Source organism: Mauremys mutica, chromosome 4, assembly GCF_020497125.1.
Source record: "Mauremys mutica isolate MM-2020 ecotype Southern chromosome 4, ASM2049712v1, whole genome shotgun sequence".
Lineage (NCBI taxonomy): Eukaryota > Metazoa > Chordata > Testudines > Geoemydidae > Mauremys > Mauremys mutica.
The window spans coordinates 110915886-110932886 of record NC_059075.1 but is presented as its reverse complement, the minus strand read 5'-3'; the positions used below and the strand labels follow the sequence as shown (position 1 = coordinate 110932886).

Sequence of the window (17001 nt, the reverse complement as noted above, 5' to 3'; positions counted from 1 at the left end):
TGTTATGGAATGAGCTAAAGTCAAGCAATTCACACAGTAAATACTCCAAAACAATAAAAAAAATTCTACTCAATACTAGAGACATCTCAAATTTGAACAGAAACAACCACTTCCCCTCCTGCCCCCCACTCGAATCCTACAAGCCATACCATGGAAACGCAGCGTTAAAACCAATGCTACTAACATATATACTAAGTAAGCAATGGTTAGCAGTCCATAGCACGTTCTCTCATTCCCCACATAGGATCAAATAGCTCCTAAGAGTCTGATCCAATTAAATTTATGCAAAGCCTCCCGCTGACCTCACTGGGCTTTTTATCAGGCCCTACATGATGTTCATTCTTTTGGCAGATGGGGCAAGGAGGGTTTCAAGAGCCAGAATGTGGTGCAGTCCCCAGCACAAAAGAAGCCCCTCCGATTTTCATCCGTACAGTCAACCCAGGTGCTGGGTTAAGTCCTGCCCAGTTTAAGGGGAGACTTACCTATCAGTACAATCAATCGCATCTCTCCCTAGCAAGCAAAAGAGCTCCCATGAATGACCTTTTAGATTAGGGACTTTCTGTTTACATTCAGTGTCCCTCTCCATGCTAGCTGTAAAGAATGATTATCAAGGCATGAAATTAAAAGTTTCACCCAGTGGGAAACAATTGGATATATTGTCATTTCCTTACAGCTTCTCCTCCTTTGGTGGGGAGGGAAGGTGGCAGGAAAGCAATCACCAGAAAGGTCAGGAACATTTACTTACCAATATTGAAATGCTGCTTAGCAGCTTTGCCTAGTTTGATAATTGCTGTTTGGGATCTCAGTAATTTGTGGAGGCTGGGGCAATATTTTGTTCATGACTCTGTAGGGAGCAGTGAGGCTTGAAATTAAAATTCTCTATTCAGCCGCAGGTTAGAAACCTGGGGAATGCTGACGGCAAGCTCCTTGGGGACGCTCTCTAAAAGCTTTTCCAGGGACTTTCAGCACTGACTCATGTAACAACAAGCAAGACACCATGGTGACTTGGGAACACCACATGCGACCCCCTGGTGGTCCTGCTCACACATGATGTGGCAATAGACACTCCCCTCCCCTCCCAGAGAGGTAGGGACAGCAATATGGGAGGTGGCAGGAGGCGTCCTCCCCTCCAAGAGTAACAGCAGAGCCACCTGCTACTTACCCCAGCGCTACAGTATAGCAACTTGGGTGTGAGGGCTGGTAGGCAGGCTTGGTGCTCTGCTTTCTTCTCCTGCCACAGTCTCTTCTGTGGGCATGGTATTGATGTAGCCTCCCAGGGAGATGCATGGGGCAGTTCACCAAGTCATCATACAGCTCAACATCCAGGATGACAGAATGAGGTACGAGGGCCTGATGCAGTCATACCCCACATACCTAACCAATGCCAGAATTGTGACTGCAAAGCACTAAGGCCCAGATTTAAGGCTCCTAAATCACTTAGGCCTTGCACTGCTGAGAAGAGCAGTGCTTAAATACCTTTAATCTGTGTCTAACGGCCTAATCTAAACCCCGTTGAACTTCAGTGGGGTTTGAATCAGACTTTAAGGCTCTTTAGCACCATTATACCTACATTTTATCCATTTCCAATTACTGTAAAGACTGGAACTAGCTGATTGCTGTGCAAACAGATGCAGCATATTGGTTCACCCTCTTTAGTTCTTGGAGAGCTACCGGTACCTTGTGTTATCTCATCTGGAGCCAGAAGTGGAGATGCAAGGCTCGTCCATGGAGCATTCCCAGTCTCACACCTCATGCCATAGCAGGAGGTGGACACACTCCAGATCTTCCTGGGGGAAAAGTCACATTAATTTCAGTGGGACAGGATCTGACCTTAGAGGTCCTAATATGCTGCTCTAGCAAGTGGTTCTCTAACACTGTTTTAAAATAGATTTACCTGGTCCATACCAAACAGGCAAGCCATGTTAGCAGAAAGTGCACTGAAATCTGATATTATGGATGGACATGGATGGGTAAGATTCCCCTGGATATGGAGCCAAAGCAGTTGTTGTAATTCACACTCCAACTTGCCATCTGTGAGAAACTGATGTCTCCTATCCTTTGCCTGATGAATCCCAAAGAGAGGGAGTTTGTTTCTATTCTAGTTCCAGGGTAATGGGAGAGTCACCCATCATGTCCATTTCAGGTAAGGAAACCTCTGGTATTCCACACTGCTAACAATAGGTGTCTTATTTAAAATCTCTCAACAGGCAAGACAATATTTTATTATGCTTCTTTGCGCCTAGTCATTAAATGGAATCATGCATTATGAAAGACATGACCTGCCTAAAGATGAACACAGCAGATTCATGGTGCAGAGTATTTGGTTTGTGTTAGGCATGTATCCTGATTGTTAAAAACCCAGTAAGCTGGTAGCACAGAGACAAATAAGTACAGCTGGCAGACTAGGTGGGAACATTTTCAGCAGGGTGGGATGATCTCTCCGCTATTTGTTTTTGGTAAGTTCATTCCTGAACAACCCAAACTGAAGGCATAACAAGAGGAATGTGCAAGAAGTTCAGGGTTGTTTTGAATTTTTTATTTAAGTAAGAGGCAATTAAATTAGATATCAAGACATTTTAAACAGTTTCTGGTGTTCTAAAAATATTTTGGTGAAGGAAACAAACTTGGTATTAGCACAAAATGAGTGCCTTCTGGGGAATATCTACCGCCTACACTTTCAGAGTGGCATTGTGATTTAGTTACACAAAGCCCTTTGTCAAAGTCAATGAGAATCACATGACTAGAACCTCAAGCAGACCTTAAACATTTAGGGGAAACATGACTTCAAACCCCAAGAGGCAGGTAATTCACAGAGAAGGTTACAGTGCTCAAGCAAGGTAGCATGTGGTCACACATAGCACAGTTAGCAGTATTATCTTTGTTAAAAGAAACAGCTATCCAACAGATGCTCTGAGGTCAGCAGCTCCTTCTGCCCCAAGCTCATGGCAATAAAATCCATTAATTAATGCAAGATGTTATTTATTAACAATTAAAAGACTTGACTTGAATCAGTGCAGCCATGCATGCCACATAGCCCTTCTTCCCCTGCATGGCTTCTGCACATCTCCGCTGCAGGCCAAGTGGCAGGGAGAACAAGGGCTATGTGCCTAGTACTCCTCTTTCCTGACACAAGTGGACCACAATTTACATTCTGTTCTAGTCTAAAAAATAACTGTACAGGAAGAAGCAGCCTTCTTCCTACTTTGTCTCCATAACAAATTTGCCTGGACTCTGGGAGTCAAGTGGGTTCTTTACCTCATGCATCACTGCTACCAAGAGATTCTGCAGGTCAAAACTATGCCCGCAAGGAGCAAAGATTAGGCTCTCCTAGGCATTGCTCTAGCGAGGGAAGTCCCTGTGGCTAGCAGAGCATCCACTGGCTGCAGGAAATTGCATCATTAGAGGTACATCACTGGTATTGTTCTGAGATGGTAGGGGAAAGGACAGTTGTATATCAGTGAAGGCCAACTGGCCAGGGCCACTATAAATGAACCCTATTACATATTAAGCTGTCTGTCACTTATGGGGCTTTGACTACACTGGCGCTTTGTAGCGCCGCAATTTGCAGCGCTGCAGAGGGTGTGTTTTCACACCCTGCTGCAGCGCTGCAAATTTGTAAGTGTAGCCAAGCCCTTTCTATTAGTTGCACCAACCTAATCAGCTGGGCATACAGAAGAGAATGCTGATGTAGGTGTACTCAGCTAACAGCATTTGACCTACCACTTACCTAGAGTTGCCACCAATCTACAGAACTGTAAGACAGTATCTCTATTTTTTTGGGCAGTGACAAGCAAAAGGAGAGACACACACAGACATGAGATTACATAAAGTGCTTACTTCTCCAATGAAAAGCAAACAGGCACTGTCTCCTTAATCCAACAGATAGTGAAAATAATCAATAGCACACAACAGGGGTAAATTGGTTGACTGGGGCTAAGATTTGGTGCAGTGCACAGGGATTTAGCCATGTGATGCCCATTAACCTTAGTGGGCAATGTGCTGTTAAATCCACCTATGGAGGTGGCCCTGTGACGTCAGGCAGATTCATACAGCTCTTTTTGTCTCCCAACCAAGGAACAGTGGTAATCTTTTCAAGATGGCTGTTCTTTTTTGCCGCTACAAGTTGCACATTAGTGAATCTGTTACATGTAAAATGTTGAGCAGGAATGCATGGTTAAGCAACCTATTATGATAAAATGAGAGCATGTTAAAGCACACCTGGACTAACAAAATATTGCTTCTGATCTTTCAGGCTCTTTATAAATGCTGACTGGGTTATTAAAATGTATTGATCTGAAACAGAGCATGAAGATTACATTTACTAGGGTGGTGTCTGAGTCCCACTAAAACGGATTATCACGCTGTGCTGCTGTGTCAAATGGTTTGCGAACGCAGAATTGATTGAAGAAAAGGAATCTTGGCATTTTGTATCTTTCTAACAGCACATCATTTGCATTTCAGGCAAATACCCTGCTCTCTCATTTGACCTGGGCTCCCTTGTTCAGATTAGTGGAGATTTGAACTTGAGGATGATATATTGGTCTCTTAATTTTGAAGATTAATTTGTAAAGCCTAAGAATCAATTTCCTAAATATCCCTTCATTTTTCACCTCCAGGATAACAAAGTTGTTTGCCTAGATATCTTTCCCCACTCAGACTTCACCCCTCAATTATAGCCCTTCTCCTTTTCATTCCTCCCACCACTGTGAACTATACAGATGGGAAGTAGTTTGTCAACAATTCATTCACCTCATCATCCCTGGAAGAGAATGTTTGAAATGAAATATACACAGGTTGAGAGGGAAGGTACTGTACATCTGAGGTCAGGCTTGGGTTATGGGGGGGTTACAGATATCATTTGCAAGGATGAAAAGATACATACATATCGCATAACCAGCATAGACCCAGATTGGGGTGCTAGAATTTTTAAGTGTCAGTGGATAAGTGGGCTCGCACCAATCCAACCGATCAGCCACATGTTTCCATTCTATCTGGTGGCTTCTCCTCCACATAACAGTGGTTCTAGATAAATTAGAGGGAAGGAGGATAGGCAGAGAACATGAAACCCAAGTTTAATCTAATTCTGAAATGAGGGGTGAGTATCCCCTGCTCCTGCAGATTTATCATTCATGTTCTGTAATTTACTAAATGAATCCCAAATTTACTGACAGTGCTCACCTTCAGAACTCTCCTGTAACTAGGGTACCTGACTAAAATCACAAGCTGCTTACATGCTAAATATAGTAGAGTGCATAGAAGTCACAGCTCAGGATTATCACATAATATAGTGTTAACATGACAATTACAGTGTTGGTAATCAAATATGACTGTCTCCTACAAGCATCATAGCGGCCTTTTATCAGTGGCTCATATTAATATAATGCCTCTTGTGCTAAGTTTGTTTTCATAGAGTCAGAGGAGGAAGAGAGGGAAGAGAGATCCAAGTATAGCCTCTGCACACAGTGGAGATTTCCTGATGGAGGATGTCCTAGACTTTTGAGGCCCAATTCCACACTGCCTTGCATGTTATGTATTCGTTTCACTGTTGCTTTATACAGATGTCAATGCTACCAAATCAAAATCCTCCCCTCATGCCTCTGGGAACATTTTAAACCCACATTGCCCAAGTGCGACTACCCAACTTGCAAGGCCGAGGAGAATCAGGCCCTCAGGATGTGCTGGAGCTAGAGAACCCTTGCAGCCCATGGTAACTAAGAACTAGCTTCACTCAGTCCAGTTTCCTTCAACTGGAAGAATAACTGGGGTCAGAGGGGGACCCTCTAAAGGTCATGGATTGTACTTCCTTTGTCCTGTATGGACTATGACACTGTACATTAGTTGACACTGTGCATATGCAGAGTGTTTGATTTTTGCATTCGTGTTCTTCTTGAGAGTCTCAGCAAGGCAGTTAGAGAGTGATTAACTAGAGGCTCTGACCGGCTGTTTCCCCTTCTCAGGTAGGATTAAAGCAGACTGGTGGGGCAGAGTATAACTGTGCACTCATCGTGCTATACCTATCCTATGGATAAACAGCCAACTTCAGCTGGAAGGACCATTAATCAGAACCTTTCACTTGTACTACGTCAATATGAATGCATTTATTCAAGAGCACCTCCGCTTAGCAGACTGTATCTCAGTCCCCTGAGTGTCCATAATCTTTCTACATTAGAGAGCTATTCCCTACGCCTCTCCATGCACCTGCATCCCTCTCTGTCAGTCCCACAGCTGCTATAAAGAAAAAGCTGGAGCATGGGAATATGAGACAGGTGCTTGTGCTGACACCATAGGGAGGACACGAGAGAGACTCAGAAATATTTTTTCTATAGAGAACAAATAGCCAGCTAGAGAGAGAAATGTGTGTGTGTTAGAGGGTGGATGTTATCACTTCTAGGCCTCCTCTGAAGAGTAACTAGAACTAGTTCAGACCTGCTTGCCTTAGGGTTAGCTGAGAGAGAGGGAAGGAAGATGGACCCTGTGGTAGGAGGGTCTGTGACAGAAGAAAGGATAGACCATCAAACTGACTTCCCTGTTAGGTATTCACTTAACAGTTGTTATAGAGAGAGGCAGGAACCAGTTCTCTAAGCCACTCATATACAGAGTAGCATTAGGTGATTAATTCCCAGTGTGAAGCTTCCCCACCCACTTGCTATATCACTGTCACCCTGGCTTCCCAGGGGAACTCATCTGAGAGGTGGCACTCTGAACATTTTAATTTTCAGTGCACTTATATGCAGTGTTATTTGTTCTGTTTTCAGATTGATAAGTATGCTCAGCAGGATCTGAAAAAAGGGCTTCATTTGTATGGGACAGATGGAAATATTGGCCTAACTAATGCATGGAGCATCATTCAAACAGATGTAAGTCTAAAGGTTTTTTTGTTTTGTTTTTCCTCTTAATTTATTTCTGGTCTCTTCAGAGGTCTCTTCTGGGATTACACATTCATGTGCTACCAACAACACCATGTCTCTCTTTATTTCTTGTCTGACCCTCCCCCCAAGCTAGACTTTTCCACACCCACAGACAGACCCACCCACCTGGTCACAATATCCAGTGGACCCCCTCACCCACACAGTGCTAGTTTCTGTGCAGACTCCATTATTCCTTGTTTTGAGTGTGCCCTCTTAACAGACTCTTACAATTATCTTACATCAAGAGCATGTTTGCATCAGTTCCAATGAGGTTTGAACTCAACCCATAACACGGTTTAACCCAATGTATAATAGTACAGAGGAACGGCACATGAAAGGTAATTTGCTTCTGTTTCTCCAAGATGAATGTCATAGGTTCCACCCCCACTCTGAACCTTAGAATATAGATGTGGGGACCTGCATGTGAACCCCTAAGCTTAATTACCAGCTTAGATCAATATGCTGCCAACATCCAAATATTTGAGTCATTTGGAAAACTCTGTCTTCCCCCAAAAAACCTTCCCCTCCCTGGGTAGCCTTGAGAGACTCCTCCACCAGTTCCCGGGTGAACACCAATCCAAACCCCTTGGATCTTAAAACAAGGAAGAATTACTCAATCCCCCACTCCTTTTTCCCCCACCAATCCCTGGTGAGTCCAGATCCAATCCCCTTGGATCTAAAAACAAGGAGAAATCAATCAGGTTCTTAAAAAGAAGGTTTTTTAATGAAAGAAAAGAAAGGTTAAAAAAAAACCTCTGGGAGATAGCATACAAGCTGATCTCACAGACAACAGATTCAAAACACAGGATGTTCCCCTGGGCAAAAACCTTAGTACACACAAGAATACCCAATTTGATTATCCCCCTAATGCCAAGACAAGTTACAAAAAGAAAATAAACATAAACCTGTTTATTCCCTTCCTTAATACTCACTACTCTGATAAGAGGCTGATTCCTTGATCTTTTCCACTCCACCCAAAACTGAAACTGACAAAGGGAACTTCCCTCCTTCCTTTTGAAACATCCTGTCCCCCATTGGTTCCTCTGGTCAGATGTCAGCTAGGCTAGGTGAACTTCTTAACCCTTTACAGGTAAAAGAGGCATTAACCCTTAACTATCTGTTTATGACAATGAACTAGGAAGGGTTTGCAGTCATTTTCCAGAGGGTGGGACCCCCTTTTTATTCTTAACTTCATTTCCCCTTTAGCAGCATTGCTATGGCCATTACATGGAAGGGCCCTGAGGCCATTTCTTCCAAAGTCACTCATGCCACAACTGGATTGTTGTGCAAAAAAGGTAGATTGGTAGATGAGCACAGCCATTGTTCTGCCCTGCTTTTCTTCCCCACTCTCTCATGTAGCTCTCCTCCAAATTGTCCTCCTCCTCCATGTGGCTGCTGTACCTTACTGCAGCACTCTCCGAATGGCCAAAGGGGAGCACCAACTCCAAGGATATCCCCCACAATTATGTAAGCTATCCAAACTGACAGATGGGATATCACATTTTTTTTCCCTTTTGCTATCCAACCAGACTACCCTGTGATAAATCATCCTCTTCACCCTTGACTTTCCTTGGTGGAATCTGGGTTGAAATCTTCAATTATGCCTTTTGGTTTGGTCCCAGCGTAGACTCACAGATGTGTCACCCTATACAACACAAGTCATAACATATGGTACACTGTTCAGGAAGGACCTCTAGGACTAGAACAATTAAGGATCATTGGCAGGGCCCAGAACTGAGATACCAGAGGATGCTACAGGTTAGAGTTAAAGTGTGTTGTCAATGTTGCATAGGGACCAAGTTCTAGACACCAGAGGATGATACAAATTAGGATCAAGGTGCATTGACAGAGCATCTCAGGAGTGGGATAGCCGGGAGTGCTATGGATTGGCTTTGGCTGAACTGTGTGTGAAAACGGGCAGAACAACACCAGCAAACAGTCTCTCATTTAGCCAGTGCTTTATATCTCTGGCTTTCATGAGCACTAAAATTCTCATCCAATTCTGAGGAGGAAAGGTAGAAGAGATAAAAATCAAAGTTGAGTATGTGCAATTTCTAAAAGTTTGCTGCCTGCAATCACAGTACCTAGATCATGAATATCTATATTACTAAATGTCATATACAATTTCAAGTTGGAATGTTGTGGAACTTTGAAGCCACTCATCTTTAAAAAAAATACAATAGAGCAGGCTTCATTGCAGTAACCATTTCATTTGCTGTTCATTTTTCCTGGTGGTAACAGCACATATGGAAAATAAATATCATTTCACTCTAGTGCTGAGAATAAAATGTTTGCTTACAAACAGTTCACTGACGTGTGATTGGAAAAAAAAATACTACCAAGAAACAACAGATATGGAAAAAAATAGAAATTGATTTTCTTGCCAGTGTGATTTTCCCCTGAATATGTCTTTAGTTTTCTCCTCCCTGATGCCAAGAATTGAATGTGGGACGGTCATCCTGTTACAGTTACAAAGGTTTCAATGCTACATATCTGCTATCATTTCACTTTGAGACTCTATAATGATCAAATAAAGACTGGGTATTAAATGCTCATAAGGTAAATTTATCTTCAGTTGCCAGCAACATTCAGTAGGCAGACTAGACTGTATGAAATACAGTAGAACCTAAGTGTTATGAACACCAAAGATATGAACTGACCAGTCAACCACACACCTCATTTGGAACTGGCAGTACACAATCAGGCAGCAGGAGTGACCAAAGAAAAAAAAAGAAAGAAAGAAAGAAAAAACAAATACAGTACAGTACTATGTTAAACATAAACTACTTCTGCCTAGTTAAGTTTCAAAACTGTATTATGTCAATGTTCAGTTGTAAACTTTTGAAAGAACAACCATAATGTCTTGTTCAGAGCTATGAAAGTTTCAGAGTTACGAACATCCTCCATTCCCCAGGTGTTTGTAACTCTGAGGTTCTACTGTATAAAGGTTTTAATATTTTTTATTTTGAGAGGTAGTAGACTATTGACTCTGCTTAATTAATCTAAAAATAATGAGTAAAATGTAAGGAAACCTTGCTGTGTATTTCCCTGGCTAACTTTTCTGGTAAAGGTTAAACTGGCTGCAGTGAGGTTTCAGGAAGTGCTGGGTGTCAAGGCTAGGAGAATGAGTCCTGTTTCTTGGTGTTATGCAGGGCACCAAGCAGTCAAGATTTCTGGGTTGTTATGTGATCTTTGGGAGCCCATAAGCTGTGCCTCTACTTCCCCATCTAAAATAGGTGTTTTGAGGCTTAATATTATGTCCAGGTCTGTTGTTCACTCTTTAAAAAAATATGCTGACAACCTGGAGAGAGTTCAGAAAAGAGCTACAAGGATGTTAGAATCCTGGAAAACCTGTTTCACAGTGAGACTAAAGAAGCTCAATCAATTTAGCTTAACAAAGAGATGGTTAAGAAGTAACTTGCCTTTAAGAGTCTACATGGGGAGAAGGTTTCTGAAAGTAGAGGACTCTTAAATCTACCAGACAAAGGTAAATACCGAGATGCAATGACTGGAAACTGTAGCTAGACAACTCAGAATAGTAGTAATTTTTAACAGTGAAGGTAATTAACAATGGGAACAACTTACCTAGGGAAATGGTTTATTCTCCATCACTTGAAGTCTTTAAAACAAGACCTGATGTTTTTCTAAAAGGTCTGTTCTAGCTTAACTAATAGGGATGGGCTTGATGCAGGAATCACTGGGTGAAATTCTATGGCCTGTGTTATGCAGGAGGTCAGATTAGGTGATCATAATGGTTCCTTCTGACCTTAGGATCTACTGCTGTTTGGAGAGTCTGGAGATCTTCACATGAAAGGTTTATTAGTTATTATATTTCAGGAAAGAGCACACAAGATAATAGAAAAATTCAATCTTGCACAGTGTTAAAGCTCTCGCTTGCTAGCATGGTAACTGTTAGATTGTGTCTGTGCTGTAGTTTTTAAACATGCACAAGTCTCAGTGCTGGGCAGTAGGGCGGACAATAAAGAGCTCTCCCAGAGCAGTTTTTAGCACTCTGTCTAATTGCTTCTCATGCTTATCCTTCACAAATACTTAGTAACAGGCTGTTGCAGTGATGCAGCAACAGCAAATCCCAATATAGTTAATTGTGTAAAGCACTTTGAAGATGAATAGCATTGTATAAGTGCCAATCTTTTGTTTGTTTCGTTTGTTTTTTCATTCAAGAATAATTATTGCCTTCCTTTCCTAATCAGTAGAGTGTAATCACCTATGGGGGAATTAGGAGTATATAGGGGACTATTGTATGAGAGATCCTGGCTCCGGCATTATGTTTGTATTCCTGTTCCTTAGTGGTTATTGACATAAAAGCCAGCAGAGCTAATCATAGTGCCATATGGGAGACTGGTTCTCAGTACTCCTTTCTCTAGTGGACCCAGTAGAGATCAGTCATTGGTTGGGCAATGGGCCGTGCACATACATAGATGGAGAACAGCATCCTCAGGGGGAAAAAAACATATGAGCAATAGCAGGAGCCTTAATGGAGTTTATCTTCTGTCCCTACTCCCTCCACCCCCACAGTCCCCATCTTTGTGAAAACACCACACTTAGCTTGCATAGAAGGATGGCCTTGTGCTTAAGGCTCTGGACTGGGAACCCTAGCAATTGTGGCTCTGCCACAGTTCATTTCTCCCTCCCTTTGTCTATTTAGGGATGGGATGGTCACTTGGTAGGAGTTTGTACAGCACCTAGCACAATGAGACCCCCAAACTCAGCTTGGGCCTCTCTATCATACTGTATAGCTCTATATTCTTGATCATACTGTATAGTGCTATACTTTCTATCATACTTCACCGGAGGAAAAACAATTTAGCCCGAAACAGAATCACATCCAGCAGGTGGTGATCTGGAGTCCCTGACTGATCCCTTATTGGAGAGGAATTTCATCAGGCAATGAAGATAGTATAGATGAAGTCACCCCTGAAGGGTGATTTTGTTTCTTTCTCAAGTGTGAAAATCATTAGCACTCTTCACATAAATCATTGAGTTCTTTCTTCAGTGTAGGGAGGAAAAACCCTAGAAAATGCGATGACATTTCTAATAATAATTGGAGATAGATCTATCTCTAGAAGTGGAAGGGGCCTTGAAAGATCATTGAATCCAGCCCCCTGCCTTCACTAGGCAGGACCAAGTTCTGATTTTTGCCCCAGATCCCTAAGTGGTTCTCTCAAGGATTGAACTCACAACCCTGGGCTTAGCAGGCCAATGCTCAAACCACTGAGCTATCCCTCCCTCCAGGACAGAGAGTGATACTACTTGTGCCATGGTCATTTTGAGTATTTACCCTGTAATAAAGACACATTTTCAGGTGGGAAACCTAGGCAACCCAGATGGATGTGTTAAATATGCACATACATGACCTGATTTTAGATATTAACAAACACAGGATAGAGACCCCCAATGTGTGGAATTGATAGGGTTATATTTTTAACCTGAAAAAGAGAGCTGGTGCTAGTGAAAGGTGACCTGGACAGCTTTGGAGCCTGAAGTACTTTGTTAATCCATCGGAAATAAGCAGCACTGGCAGCAGGAATGCTCTTTTCTCCACTGCCTTGTATCTTGTGTTAGTCACTTAAACACAGGTACAAGAGTGTACAATTACACCATATCAGAATAGTGGTATTTTACATCCTCTATGAATGACAACACTGGGGGCCGAGCAATGGCCAATCCTTCCATCCCATCTCTAGGGTGAGATGTTAGGTCATTTACTCTTATGCAATCCGTGACTGGTCTGTTCAGATTGCCAATAAAGAAATCAGCTTTGACAATTCCTCTTGTGATGTAGAGAGAGACATCCACTGGCACCAGGACAGAGAACATATACCTGGAATCTACCTGGATTGCAGTATGGCATTTGATACAGTTCAACGTGGGAAATTATTAAATTGGAGAAGATGTGGATTAGTATGAGCACTGAAAGGTGAATAAGGAACTGGTTAGAGAGGAAACTATAATAGGTCATACTGAAATGTGAACTGTCAGGCTGGAGAAAGGTCAGTAGTGGAGTTCCACAAGGATCAGTCTTGGGACCGATCTTATTTAACATTTTTATTAATGACCTTGGCACAAAAAGTAAAATTTGTGGCTGGAACAAAGTTGGAGGCATTGCCAATATGGAGGAGGACTGGAATATCATACAAGAAGATCTGGATGATATTGAAAACCAGAGTAATAGAAATTAATAGTGCAAAGTGCAAGGTCAGGGATTAGGGATTAACAACAAGAATTTTTGCTATAAACTGGGGATTTATCAGTTGGAAGTGACAGAGGAGGAGAAAGACCTAGGTGTATGGATTGACCATAGGATGACTATGAGATGCCAATGTGATGCGGCTGTGAAAAAGGCTAATGCAATCCTAGGATGCATCAGGCAAGGTATTTCCAGTAGAGACAGGAAAGTGTTAGTACCATTCTACAAGACACTGGTGAGACCTCACCTAGAAGGAATCCTAGGATGATCTGAGGAATGGAAAACATGCCTTATGAGAGGAGAATCAAAAAGCTTGGCTTGTTTAGCCTAACCAAAAGAAAGCTGAGGGGAGATACAATTGCTCTCTGTAAATACATCAGAGTGATGAATAGCAGGGAAGAAGAGGAGGTAAGTTAAGCACTAATGGGACATAAGAACAAGTGGATATAAACTTACCATCAACAAGTTTAGGCTTGAAATTAAACAAAGGTTTCTAAGCATCAGAGGAGTGCAGTTCTGGAACAGCCTTCCCATGGGAGCAGTGGGGGCGAAAAGCCTAACTGGCTTTAAGACTGCGCTTGATAAGTTTATGGAGGGGATGGTATGAAGAGACTGCCTATGATGGCATGTAGCTGATCTGCAACTGCTAGCAGCAAATGTCTCCTGACAGGACACTAGATGGGGAGGGCTCTGAGTTACTATAGAGTCTTCTGTCTCAAGTGTCTGGCTGGTGGGCCTTGCCCACATGTTCAGGATCTAACTGATCACCATATTTGGGGTTAAGAAGGAATTTTCCCCCAGGTCCGACTAGCAGATACCCTGGAGGTTTTTCATCTTCCTCTGCAGTATGCGTCACTTGTAGGTTTAAACTAATATAAATGGTGGATTCTCTGTAACTTGAAATCTTTAAGCCATGATTTCTAGGACTGCAGTAACTCAGCCATAGGTTATGGGTCTATTACAGGAGTGGGTGAGTGAGGTTCCGTGGCCTGCAAAGTGCAGGGAAGGACTTACATATTAGGACATGGTGCACTACATTGATTTATATAGTTATTTGAATAAACATGACTTAAATCCCACTAATTTAGGACTCAAGTCTGGGCTGAGGTGCAAAACCATCAGGTGATGAGAATTGGGAACTGATTTTTAAAATATAGTTTCATACCCAACATCTTTGTGATCAAGATCTGAGCACTTTTGTTTGACCACCTTGTAAGTAATTAGATAAAGTATTTGAGAAATATGTGGAAAAAAGCAAGAGGAACCAAGTTCTGCTCAGTTTTACTTATGTACATCCAAAATAATACCATTCATTTCAATTTACACCAGTGTAACTCAGACAGAATTTGACTCATGTAATTTTTCCATGCAATTGAGCCCAGTTTTGATTCAAAACCAACTTCTGGATACTGCCATGGTAATCCGGACGATCCAGCAAACATCATGATTTAATAAGCAATGCTAATTTCTCAAAGATCTAAACCATGCTGCTACCATTGTGTAGTTATCCAGGCTATGAAGTGCCATTGTTGCCAAACACTCTGTCTGCCACAAGAACAGAATATGCTGTTGCTTACGTTCTGCTGGGACTGGGCCGCAGTGTCTGGGCTTTTTCACTTGTATTCATAAGGCCGTATCCCAACCTGGATGACTTCAATGAGTGTTCAGCACAGAGACCACAAGCAGACTGTAGCTTGCATAAAGGATCTTTCAAAATTTGCCTTAACTACTAGCGGGGTGAGTAAAACAGATACAGTGCAAGTGACAGCCTCAGGCAATAAATACGCAAGCCGGAGTGTAACCCTTTCTCTGTTTTCATTGCAGTAAGATAGAAGCCTTGTGCACAGCTTTAAGTATGAACACTAGATATCCCATGCTAGGGTAACAATTGCTTGTTAACACAGAAACAAAGCTATCCAGGAGCAGCGTTGCATCCCATAAACACAGCACAGAAGCTTCAGTGCTTTATAATGCTCGTTAGTTGGCAAAGGTCTCTCCAACAACACACCCTCCAGATATAGTATTGGTCAGCCTCATACTGTCTGGAGTTGCAGCCTGCTGATTAAACATTTGGGAACCTTCCTCCAGCGCACCAGATGGCTAATCAATATGGGGGTGTGATTGGTGTCTCTTTTACAAAGGAGAAAAATAAAGTGTTGTGACATTTTGGGAGATAGAGCCTCCTACATGAAGAAAATCTGTTTTGTTTTTTTAAGTGAAACAAAGTAACAACAGAAAACATCAATATTCCTAGAGATGCTCATCATCAGGGACTTACTGAAGAGCTGTCCAGAAGCTAGTTTTGCTTGATTTCTTTTCTAACCCTATATTCTGTCAAACTATTGGACTATATTTTCTAAAAGGGACAAGTGACTTTGGTGCCCAACTTGAGACCCTTTAAAGGGGCCTGATATCCAGAGGGAGGGTGCTTAGTGCTTTCTGAAAATTATCTCCCTTTTACGCTACCTCTTGAGCACCCCAATACAGGGGAGCTTCCACTCACCCCTCTCTCAGAACCTCTGGCTGTGGGCTACAAAACAGCGGTTGCACTCAAAGTTCATATAACACACTTTCTGTTTTTCCTTGGTCCATAACCCCTTCCTTCATTCTGCTGGTCCCTTAGTTTCCTTCCTAAGACTTGGCTATTTCTGGTTCTCTAGCTTGACACACACAACCCCTTCCTCACGTTTCAACAACCCTTTATTACCAGCCCCCATGCCCACTGCTCTGTAACAAAATCTACACAGCTTACCTTTCTTTAAAATTCTGAACCTTTCTGACAACCTGTCTCTTAGGCCTCCAACTAGGTCCCTTCGCAGATTCCTCCTAAGCCCTTTCCAAGCCTTTTTTCCCTGAGTAGATCCAGTTTCTCCCCCAACCCTGCTGCCATTTTTAAAAAATCATAGATGTCAGGTATATGAAGACTTGTCTTTCTGTTTTGAGGGAGGATTTCTTGAAAAGAGACATTATTAAGGGCACAAAAGCAAACTATCCCACTCCATAGAAAAGATAGGAAGTATGGCAAGAGACCACTCTGGCTTAACCAGGAGATCTTCAATGATCTAAAACTCAAAAAAGAGTCCTACAAAAAGTGAAAACTCGGTCAAATTACAAAGGATGTATATAAACATATAACACATGTCTGTAGGGACAAAATTAGAAAAAACCAAAGCACAAAGGGACATAAAAGGAAACAAGAAAACATTCTACAAATACATTAGAAGCAAGAGGAAGACCAAGGACAGAGTAGGCCTGTTACTCAGTGAGGGAGGAAAGACAATAACAGAAAATGTGGAAATGGCAGCGGTGCTTAATGACTTCTTTGTTTTGGTTTTCACCAAGAAGGTTGGTGACGATTGACGTCTAAAATAGTGAATGCCAATGAAAATGCGGTAGGATCAGAGTCTAAAATAGGGAAAGAGCAAGTCAAAAATTACTTAGGCAAGTTAGATGTCTTCAAATCATCAGGGCCTGACAAAATGCATCCTAGAATATGCCAGGAGCTGACTGAGGAGATATCTGAACCATTAGCAATTATCTTTGAAAAGTCATGGAAGACAGGAGACATTTCAGAAGACTGGAAATGGGCAAATGTAGTGCCCATCTATAAAAAGGGAAGTAAGGACAACTCAGGGAATTACAGACCAGTCAGCTCAACTTCTGTACCCGGAAAGATAATGGAGCAAATAATTAAGCAATCAATTTGCAATAAGAATAAGGTGAAAATAGGTCAGCATTGATTTGTCAAGAACAAATCATGTCAAACTAACCTAACAGCTTTCTTTGACAGGGTAACAAGCCTTGTGGCTGGGGGGGAAGCAATAGATGTGCTATATCTTGACTTTAGTAAGGCTTTTGATACTGTCTCACATGACCTTCTCATAA

The 17001-nt window shown here is 42.1% G+C and overlaps 1 protein-coding gene across 6 annotated transcripts in view; it reads left to right on the top strand.

Moving 5' to 3' along the window:
* The window catches only part of TSPAN4 (tetraspanin 4), a 539052-nt gene that overhangs the window by 509426 nt on the left and 12625 nt on the right, over positions 1–17001 (top strand). For all 6 annotated transcript variants that reach the window (XM_045015196.1, XM_045015197.1, XM_045015198.1 and 3 more), the window contains one exon: positions 6756–6857. In XM_045015196.1, the coding sequence (XP_044871131.1) occupies positions 6756–6857 (102 nt within the window). The remainder of the gene's footprint in view (positions 1–6755; positions 6858–17001) is intronic.